The sequence below is a fragment of the Talpa occidentalis genome, unplaced genomic scaffold (assembly GCF_014898055.3).
Source record: "Talpa occidentalis isolate TD23 unplaced genomic scaffold, MPIMG_talOcc4v2.1 talOcc4.17, whole genome shotgun sequence".
NCBI lineage: Eukaryota > Metazoa > Chordata > Mammalia > Eulipotyphla > Talpidae > Talpa > Talpa occidentalis.
Genome location: NW_023601754.1, coordinates 7,919,653 through 7,930,730, shown reverse-complemented (window position 1 = coordinate 7,930,730; position 11,078 = coordinate 7,919,653). Strand labels below are relative to the sequence as shown.

The 11,078-nt window shown below is 38.9% G+C and overlaps 1 protein-coding gene across 1 annotated transcript in view; it reads right to left on the bottom strand.

Annotated features, from left to right (window-relative positions):
• Positions 1-2,409: 2,409 nt before the first annotated feature.
• SNTB2 (syntrophin beta 2) overlaps positions 2,410-11,078 on the bottom strand; it is a 99,281-nt gene continuing 90,612 nt past the window's right edge. The window contains exon 7 of the mRNA XM_037515994.2: positions 2,410-9,733. Coding sequence (XP_037371891.1) covers positions 9,641-9,733 — 93 coding nt within the window. The 3' untranslated portion in view covers positions 2,410-9,640. The remainder of the gene's footprint in view (positions 9,734-11,078) is intronic.

Genomic DNA, 11,078 nt, shown 5'->3' with positions numbered 1-11,078 from the left:
TCTGAGGAGAAAGATGAATCAGGAAGCAATAAGCATGTATGAAGGCCCATATGCTGTGTGAGCGCCTAATGGTCAACATGCCAAAGGCAGGGGATGGCTCCCATTTAAGTGGAGGCTTAGGGATAAGAGGGAAAGAGTCCTTGGCTGGGCAGTGGTGTTGCCATTGCTGGGGTGAGGGCATAAGTTAGAAGGGAAAGGGGCCCGGGCAGGCACCTGGGGCTTGATGATTTTGCAGCAGATCAACAACTTCATGTTCTAATCTTGTCACTTGAGCAGAAATCAGGTTCTCAGCTCCCACACTTTAGGCAGAAAATCCGTGATGTTCAATGGCACAATTCTTTGTTCTTTCTCATACAGCACTTGTCTAGATTGGAATCAACAATAAAAAATGGAGTCCTGATGTTTCCTTATGATCCTGAGAAACAATATCCCTTTCCCCTCCTCTGTGTGACTCAGAGTGATCAAACTCAAATTGGGCCTCCCCGGTGGTGCCGCGGGTTGAGTGCCAAGCTGTGAAGCTGTCCGAAGGCTCTGCGGTGTGGGTTTGATTCCCGGCCAGCCAGGGTGATGCCCACATGGCGCGGCAGATCTCTTCTGCCTTGCACGCTGCTCCCCTCAGCAGTGCTTTTGGTCCGTCTGCCTGTTCTGCTCCCCCTCTGTCTCTGGTGAATCCTCTCACCCTCCCATGCCTCTGATCTGTAACCCAGTTCTTATATAAATAAATAAATCTTAAAAAAAAAAAAAAAACACAACACCTCAAATTGGTCCAGTGATTAAGCTCTCCATCACACAGAAAGTCGGTGGTGGAACTATTGATAGAAGATGTGTCTCTCAATCTGTTTAAAAATGGCACCAAAGGCTGGTGTCCATTCATCTACAAGTCTTTCCGGGGAGGAAAAATTGAGGGCAAAAAACACAGCAGAGGCTTGTTTGCATTTTCTCTTCCTTTCCAATCACACCTTAACCCCTGCCGAGATGTCAGTTGCCACCCCCCACCCCTACCAGAGGTGGGAGGGAAGGGATGTCCAGGGGTGAGGAGGGGGGCAGTGGTCTGAACGGTAGGATGTTATGTTAGTTACATTGAGTAAATGAGATTAGTAAATGTACTGAGTAATGGAACGCAGATTGCTGTCTGAGAAGGGATTACAAACAAGGGAAATGGAGATTTAGAATCTTCAAATTAGAAGCATCAGCATAACCCACAGTTTTTACATACACAGGCTAGAAATAGGTACTTATATATGTGTGTACACACCCACACACATTTTCCTAGCTCCAAGGCAATAAGCAAATCAAATATCCAGATCTTGGTCTCTAAATATCATCCTACACTACAAAAATCTCTTGCAGACATGGCTAATTGCAGGACCAGAGCAAGAAAAGTACAAAAGGAGCCTTTGTTGTGCCAGAATTCAGTGTCTGAAGAATGATGGTGACATAGTGAAGGACACAGTAACCAGTTTGAAAGACTCCCACTGGCCAGATTTGGGCAGTTTTAGCATCAAAATAAGTAAGCGTGGATTAAAACCCATTTAAGAAATTAGAATCCACAAGTCTTTAATATCAATCAATCAGTCCATGGGAGAGAAGGGAAGTTCACCTATGATAGAATACCAACTAATAAAGGCAAAAAAAAGTGATAATATTATCATAATTTGGCAATCATCCACAGCGGTAGATAATACATACAGGAGTTATCCATGGATGTTGGGGCTGGTTGGAGGAGATTTGATGATGAACACTGAGAATATTGGCAAAGTAACAGAACATCTCCTCACAAAAACACCAATAAAATGCAAAGGGAGAACAGGGTGTAGACACTAACTTGATAGGTGATTGAAGTCACTGCTGCTGGTGGTGGGACAGAGCAGCATCTGTGTCTTCCGACAATGAGTTCTGAGGACAAGGCATCGCTCCTGCCTGTACATCCCTGCCAAGAGCGCATGGCCTGACCTGGTCATGAGGTACATGGAACAGATCCAAGAGGAGGGATATGAGAATTAAGGCGAGGCTGAGGAACTAAACCAGACTGATGAGACATGAAAAGCAAACACAAGTCTGCACAGGATCCTGCGCCAGAAAAAAAGGAGATAAACTGTGACAACTGGTACCATCTGAACGAGGTCTGTAGACTGGGTGGCAGCCTGGCACCAGTGTTGTCTTCCTGACTGGGAAGGCTGCATGGTGGCAGCGCGGGAAGGTCTTTGTGTTTAGGAGGTACACACCAGAGAATTTTTTTTTTTTTTTTTTTATAGAGGCATGCTTTATTTATTTGTTTTGCTGGTTTGTTTGTTTTGTTTATACATGCACTGGGTACAGTCAGAAGCGCGGGAGGGTGAGAGAATTCACCAGAGCCAGAGCGGGGAGCAGAGCAGGCAGAAGGACCGAAGTACACTGCTGAGGGGAGCAGCGGGCGGCAGGAGAAGTCTGCACGCCATCACACCAGAGAATTTAAGGGAGACAGAGCATGGTAGAAAAACAAGAGGGCAATGGAATAGTAAAATGTTAACAATCAAGAAATTTGGGTGAAGGGGATGTAGTTCTTTGTACTGTTCTTTAAACTTTCCTATAAGCTTGAAACTATTTTAACATTAAAAAAAGAAAAAAATACAAGTCTAAAAGCCATTTTTTTTAATTTACAGTATAAAGGTTACAAAGGTATATATGTATTCATATATATATATATATATAATACCCTCAAGTTACAAATTTTCATTGTAATGTACAATGTTATATGTTGACATGCAACTCAAGGGGAAGTGTTGTCTATGCATATTTATAGAGTACACATAAAGCTTTTATATTAAGAACACAAACAAATACTGCCCTGTTTTACGCCGTAGGTTTTGATTTGGTGGTCTGGTGACGCCAGATTTGAGATTTACATTTAAAACAATACTTGAAGTCTTGTGTAAATATAAGGTTCTAAAAAGAAGAGAAAAGCAGAATCTCACAAACTTTTAGTTCTTTGTAAAAGTATTATTCTAGCTTTCTAAGTCTTAATACTTAACAAAAATTGAAACCTGTTCGGGAAAGAACATATACAAGTGGCTATCATCAGGGTTTGTAGAGATTAGCCAAAAAATAAGCCTTCCCAGGTAGTAGTTTGCCACAACATCTTCTAAAAGACCTTTGGTATGGAACCAAAAAGGAAACAGATTTTTTGGGTGTCAAGGTCTTATGCTGACCAACATAATGATCCAACAGATTATAAACATACTGGAGTAAGCAAGTCAGAAACTGGTTGTTATGACTTGCTCTAAGGTATAAAGGATATCACTGATGTGGATGACTGTGCCAAGCCCCAAACTTACTTTAAATCATTTCCTCTCCCTCAATTCTATTAACTCACAAACCATGAGAAAATGTAACTGACACTCACTTGAACAGGACTGAGATAGAAGGAAAGCGCTTTTTCCAATCTAGAAGAACAGACACTAGACAGTACTTATGTGCTGGTTCCAATAATATATCACCATTAGCACCAGATTGTCAAAGGGAAGGTTTACAGTAAAGACCAAGACACTGAGTGTATGACCTTATTGGTGTGCCAAGTTCCAGGACACCTGAAAACAAAGGGGAGGAGCCCTGTGATTATGCGCCACATGTTATTCCACTCATATGTAGCTAGGGGACTTTTGAGGCACAATACAGTAAGTTGCCTGAAAAGTTTACCCTCATGATTAATGGAAGGCAAACTGGACATAAAAGGACTGTTACTCTATGAAAACTGGGGGAAAATTCAGTCATCCCCTCTTACCTTCTTTAGGTGCTCTATTTACTGGGTTCGAATGCCAGAGTGTTTTAGAAGCAGCGGAATTCTGCTGAGTTTAAAATATTTTCATTTTGAGCAAACAAAATAGAGAAACACTCTGTGTACCATTGTAAGGACTTTCAACAAATGAGATGTTCAAAGGGTGTCAGTGTGGAAATAATTGAGTCAACACAATTTAAAAATAGGGGGGAGATGAAATACACATTTAGCTTTGCTGTTTACAGTTATGAGGTATTTCTTTAAAAAGACTTTCCCATTGATCCACTTTGAGCAACACAGCTTAATTTTTGTCATTGTTGCTATGATTTATCTTACCTAGGACATGTTCACCTCCCCAAAGAAAAGTCTAATTTTGCATCAGAAGAAGTAGGCATGATGAAAAGACCAACCTACTTAAACATAGTTGGAGTTCTTTCATATTGGCACAGTCCAAAGAATGAGCATCCTTTTAAATATTTTCCAGTTTGTTGGATGAACAGAACTGCAGATGTACTTTGGTAAAAATGTGAAGTGGTTAATTACTTCACCACCAGTAGATAAATAGATGGATGGCATGGTATGATTGGTAAAGAATGGGCTGTGTGCTACTTGAGGGCAGGAACTTTCTTCTGAACCTTTCAGATTGCCTGTACATTAATAAATGGTGATTAAATGAAAGAATACATGAATTAACATATCATTAATTAGCTTTGCAGTTTCATATATCCCCAGGTCCCCAAAGAACCTTTGCCTATTCTTCAGAGAGTTCTACTGCTTTGGAAGCATTGGTGTCATTACATGGAGGTAAGATGACTACAAAACCAAATAAGGTTCTTAGAGAACTCAGAAGTTAGAGACCTACCAGGGTTCTCACAATATAATGAAGTATCATTCTCTCACTTTCAGTTTCAACCCCTCTGCTCTGGGGCAATTCAAAGATGATAGTTAATACAGTAGATTTTTGCTGAACATAATCAAATCTTCATTGTAGAACAAGCAATCATTTGCAAATGGCCTATTTATGTAGATCCACTTTTAAAACTAGAATATGCTTTGGTCCAAGTCATCTGAAGTGGGAAGGAAGAATGAGGTGGCAAAAGATTAAGCTTAATTTTATCACTTCTGAAATGAAATCTTGTTAAAATATGTTTGCGAGTTAATCCAGGACAACCATTCTTCCAGTTGGCACTTTAACAACGACTGTCTAAGAGACTAGAAAACAGATGGGCTCCATGTGCCTATTTATTGTACCTTATTTTAATTTGAAATTCTATCTTTTCAAAAGATGAACCTGTATTGTTGATCTGCCAGATGTTTCTTCGAGAAACGGTTTTAAATCAGTCACTTAAAGAAGCCTATTACCAGTGTAAAATAAATTTCACTTAAAATCATTACACCACAGGTATAGTTATGTTGCTCAGAAATGCATGATCCTAGTATATGGCATACGTATTTCAGAAGTGCCTATCATTACACATTTACTGAGTTATCTGTGTACCCAGCATACTTTCACAAGTGAAAGATATGCTTTAAAAAAAGGAGGAAGAAGGAAGACTGGAGCTGTTTCAAAGACAGTATGTAGAGAGTCAAAATAATTCTAGTTTACCAAGCAATTAAAATAGGGACACACAGAGTATAGAAAATGGCAGATTGCTCTGCTTTCATCTTGAGGAAGGGAAAAAAGCTACTGTAATAATTCAAATTTAACTGAGATTTTCCAACTCAAGGCAGAATATAATACCACCTGGCACGTAATATATCTGGGAGAGATAAATAAAAAAGAATGATGATGACTACAGTCAAATTCAACCTAAAGTTTAAGCAGAATTCAAACATAAATAAGTCTCTTTTCCTTACATAGATATTCAGATTTTTTTTCAGATATTCAGATTTGACCAAATCAATATGCTTTAAGACCAAAGAGATCTTGTATTTTATTTCTTCATTATGGATTGAAAATAGAGAACCTTTGGCTTCCAACCAGCCATTTCATTCATATTCATGGCATTAATAATGGGTGGTAGCAACATGGAAATGTATGCTGGATATTTGGATAGTTTAAATATTATGTACAATCAATAGCTTATAACCAGTGAAAATAATAAGAACATAATTCAGCTTAAGTGTCCAAGATAAGATACAAAATAGCAGAGAAAGTGCTTAAGTCTACAGGTCTTCCCTGAAAGCTTCAAAAATGTGTAACTCTTTATGTAGGTAGGGCTTTTCATAGAATTTGCATAGCAGCTTACAAGATAATTTGCATTAAAAAAATATGGATAGAGTCTTTCATGTTTTTGAAGATATACAAATATATCCACATGCATATAAATTAAACAAGAAGACCTGGAAGTTCTCATAAAATTAATAAAAATTCCATCATAATCTTTTCTCAAAAGTGGTCATACTTTTGTTCATCAAAACCATTTACAGTGAAACCTGTTTTTCTGGGAGAAACCTAATCTTGTCCAGATTCCACACAGCTCAAATTTTTTTTAAAGAATAAGTTTTGGTTTATTAGCTAATAAGTGCATTTAATCGACTGAAAAAAAGCTTTATTACCATTCTGCTTAGAAGGATAAGTTAAGAAAACTAATAATCAATAATCAGTGTAATCATGTTGGTTAGAGAGATTTTTTCATTTATAAAAATATAAGAAATAAATAATTTAATCTCTCCTGCCATGCAATAATTTTCAGTAACAAAGTTTGTAGGAGTACAGATGTAAAAACAGGCACTATCAGACTTTATCAAGCCTAAAAAGTGCTAAAAACATGGCTTTAAAATGGGTGAATGACGCTTAAAGCAATATTTTTGATTGCTTGTACATGCCCAGTACTTAAACTGAAAGTCTTGTCTACTAAGTAGGTGAGTTTATGGTTACAACTATCTAATAAATACTGTATAGACATACATTAATGCATTTCTTCATATAAAATATTAGGTAACTAGTTTCCAGGTAAGATTCATTTGATGACTTAAGGAAAGGACTTACCTTTTTCACAAAAAGAATAACATAAATGAGCCTGTTTCTTTTGCTCCATTCCTTTCCTCTTTTTGGGAGGCGGGGGACAGAAAGGGAAGACATTTTAGAGAAAGAGGAAGAAGAATTTTCACACACCATTTGGCTGCTTATAGGCTTCTGTGTGGAATATGGAGAAGATTTCTAAGCCCCAGGTCTTAGGGGGCACAGGAAGTAGTCCATCGGAATGAGGGGGGTACTACTCTGTAGTTTCCTTTTCATTCTACACGTGGAAGCCTACAACATCCTTGACAATTTTCCTGATTCAAAATGAAAAAGAAATGAAAAGTCAGCTGTTCTAGAAAACACGTGAAATATAGAAAATGCCCACTTCTAGTTATTTGAAAATAATTTGCCATATTTTGGCATCTAAGTACAAAATACATATCCAAGGTTGTCCCATTCGTAAATCACTGCAATTGTGGTTTGAAAATCCCACCCCACCCCCTAAACACATTTACAAAGAACAACCTGGTTGCCCATGATTGGAATACTGTTGAAGTTGTTAAATAAGCAGCTTAAGGGCTCTTGCTCTTGGGGGTGCTAGTGGTCAAATAAACCTGCATACACTTTCATTTCACATCAAGATACAGAAGATATTAGAAACTCTATGGACCTTGGTGCTAGACATGGCCATTAAAACTTGAGTGAAATGAGCCCAAATACACACACACCTTTCCTCTACTGCTCATATTTTAATCACACCTTTTCTACAGATCTTTTTCATATAACTAATGAGTAGGAGGCTTATAAGTTCCCCCTGAAAATTATCTCAGGTGGGAGCTTTTCAGATAAAGACAAAAAAGTGTGATCACATGGCTTAGTCTCTATATGAGACAGGAATGCATCATTCATCATCTCAGATTAGTAACACTCACTGTGTCTAAACTCCCCTATCTGAGGGTATTATGTGCTGAAATTCTGCTTCCAGAAATCACAGCTGGACCGTCAAGATTTTTTTTTTTCTTGCCTGACTTGCAGACTTATCCCAGATGGACCTAAACTTAGGTTTATGAACTTTTTAAATATAAAAAGGTCTTGAAAGACACATCTAGTTTAGACTTCAACTTCCAGTTTTAAGTGAATCATATCATTCATTCTGGGAACTTGATCTGGGGAGAGAATAGCCATGTCTCCCCACCCTCTGCACATGGTTAATCCTACTGTACGTGGGGAAGGAACACTGACTTATGGGCAGAGGTTAGACAGTGGGATTTCAATATCTAACCAGAATTCTCTTTCTCATGGGTTTATGATTTTTCAGTCTCTGCACCCCAACCAAATAGCTCATGTTTTGCACCAACAGTTGCGTTTCCCTCCTATTTGGAGTGCCACTGTTCTCTGCCTTCCAGTGTTACATCCTCTTGTAACACTCTTGATAACCCTAGTGAGAACTAGTCTTAGATTTTTCAGAGAATATAGAAAAGATCTAAGGCAACATCACCTTTTTTTCAGATTTAAGGACTGTACTAAACTTGACATTTTATAAAGCTATTACACTACTTCCAACATTTTCAGATATATACCTCCTTCATAATTAGGAAAAACAAGCTGAATATGATTCTGTAACACCACAAAATCAACCATTACTGCTACTTGTTCCTAATGATGACATTAGCAATGCTTAGCAAAACCCAGGTAACTTTTTATGGTCCCATCACTCTGCCCATCGAAGGATGTATTATTAAGCAAACACCGATGCTTGAATTAGCAGCTGCTTGTCCGTGCCACTGTGCTGCCCCAAAAGGAGAGGGTCAGTGCCAGGATCATGGATGATGTCTGTGCTGAAGAGTTGGCTTCATTCACGAAGTCTGCTTTTTAAACAACCTGTCTCTCCAGGTTTTATTGCCCTCAAAGAGATCTGCCCACTAGAAAAGAAACCTTTAAGGAAACCCACCTCAAAGACTATCCCTTAAAACTAGGATAGATTATCTCCCTGGTACGGCAGTTATATCCAGTTATTCAAATAGTGACTAAGAAAGCTCCACTGATCCTAACCAAAGGCACATTTGGTACACAATAAAAAATGGCTTAGGCTACAATGTGGATTTTCTTTTAAAAATAATCCTGTAACATTTTCTGGATCTTACCAAAGATAAAAATCAGAAAAACCTAAAACAAGCAAAGCTTTTCTTTCAAAGCAGTGGTTTCCAACTTGGTCACCACTAGAAAGGGAATGGAAAGCAAGGCAAATCAAATGTTGCAAGTTCTAAGTCCTGAAGTTAGCACTTATGAGTGGCAAAGCTTGTGATGTCATGGGAAGCAGTGGCCAGGGAGGGATGTAGCTGGAGCCAAGGCAGATGGAAGAATGCTTTGGTGACAAAATTCAAGGACTTCCCAGGGTGGAAGTAGCAAGTGTGAAAAATAAACTCCAACAAAATGTAGGACCTATATGGAAAGACCAAGAAGCAAGGACTGCTGTGAATTAGCACCTGGGAACATAGTCATCCTAAGCAAGAAACTGAGGCTAAGCCTGAAACAAATTTCTACAGGGAGGAAAAGAAAACAACTCTTGGATATTTGATTATGTCCAAAAAGAAGAACAATGAGCCACCCTTCTTAAAAGGGGAAATACACCTAATTACTTATAAACCACATTAGGAAACTAGACAATAAGTCGATAACTTCATTTGGGAGCTTATTAGAGTCCTAGAATTTCTGGTCAAGGTAGCTTGTGAAAGGTCAGCTCTTCTTTAAACATGGTTATGGTTCAGCAGTGATTCGCAGGTCCTGGTCAAGGCACTGTGCTGGAGAAGAGCAAAGAGCTTTCTTTTTGTGCTTTTTGTTTTGTTTTTGTTTTTTGTGGGGTTTTTTGAGGTGGAAATACTTCTTGGGACATTGAAGGCTATTTTAAGACTTTCTGCTGCTCATACTAGCAGTCCCATGCGAGTGACTTTGGCTGACAAGAACGTGTGCAACACAAATACAATTGGCTTCGGACAAGAGTGCAGGTCCATGGTCTGTGGAGAAAAAATGTTAATTATCACTATCAAATACTGATGCTTGAACAAACTAATGTACACAATAAACTTGAATGTGATATTCTTTTAAAAAAGAACCTGGATAAAGAAAATGCTAGGGCTATACAAACTCTTGAGAACTTAAACTCACAAATGAGAGTATAGTCATAAGTAAAGTTATTCCACATTGTAACTAAACACCAGTGAGAGGTTTCACATCCACACTTAGGATGTGGACAGGGTTCTACCATGCCTGGTAGGAAGAACTAAAAAGAGGGCCTCCCTGGTGGTGCAAGGGGTGAAGTCTCAGTACTATGAAGATAGAGACATGGGCACTGCAGCATGAGTTTGATCCCCGGCCAGGGAGTACCCAAATGGTGCAGCAGACCTCTCCTGAGTTGCCCGCTGCTACCCTCAGCAGTGTATTTCAGTCAATCTGCCCATTCTGCTCCCCACTCTGTCTCTGGTGAGTCCTCCTACCCCCCGCACAAACTTCTGGCCTGTACCCCAGTTCTCGTATGCATAAATAAATAAATCTTTAAAAAACAAAGAACTAAAAAGAGAGAATGTAAGAATGAAAAATCTCTGTGGAGATCATTAATTGCATATTTTCCAGGGTGGAGGAACTACAGTGAACTCAGCAGCAGCATGACCACCTGTGGGTATGATTTTTGACACTCCTGGTAAGTTTGTGGTGGGAATCACAACTCTTGAGGCAGTTAGGAAATCACAACTGTAGTTATATCTTCCCAAGAACAGGCCTCTAACATGGACAACTGGTGCCAGATGAACAAGGAGACTTGGGGTCGGGCTGCCTGAGTCAAGTAGTTAGTCATTCATTGGCACTGATAACAGAGATCAGGAATAGGACACAGCTTAATGAACCATAACTTTTAAAGAAAATTACAACTGTATCAAAAAGCACTAATTTCATCACTAAATTTTATATGCATTAAATATAAAGCAGGTATTAAAAACAAATATCTAGGAATACCCTAACACCTGGCTTGCTAAATGGAAACTGCTATTAATAACTGGTTAATTTCAGAGAAAGAAGCATTTAACTCTCTACTCATGCTTCACGGTTGTTCTGTAGCCTATCTATAGTCTCCTAAAGGTTCATCATTGAAAATTAGATTTCTAGTCATGGTTTCTTCTTTTTTTTTTTTTTCAATAGAGGCATGTTGTATTTATTTATTTGTTTGTTTGTTTTGTTTATACAAGCACTGGGTACAGTCAGAAGTGCGGGAGGGTGAGGGAATTCACCAGAGCCAGAGTGGGGAGCAGAGCAGACAGAAGGACCGAAGCACACTGCTGAGGGGAGCAGCGGGTGGCAGGGGAGGTC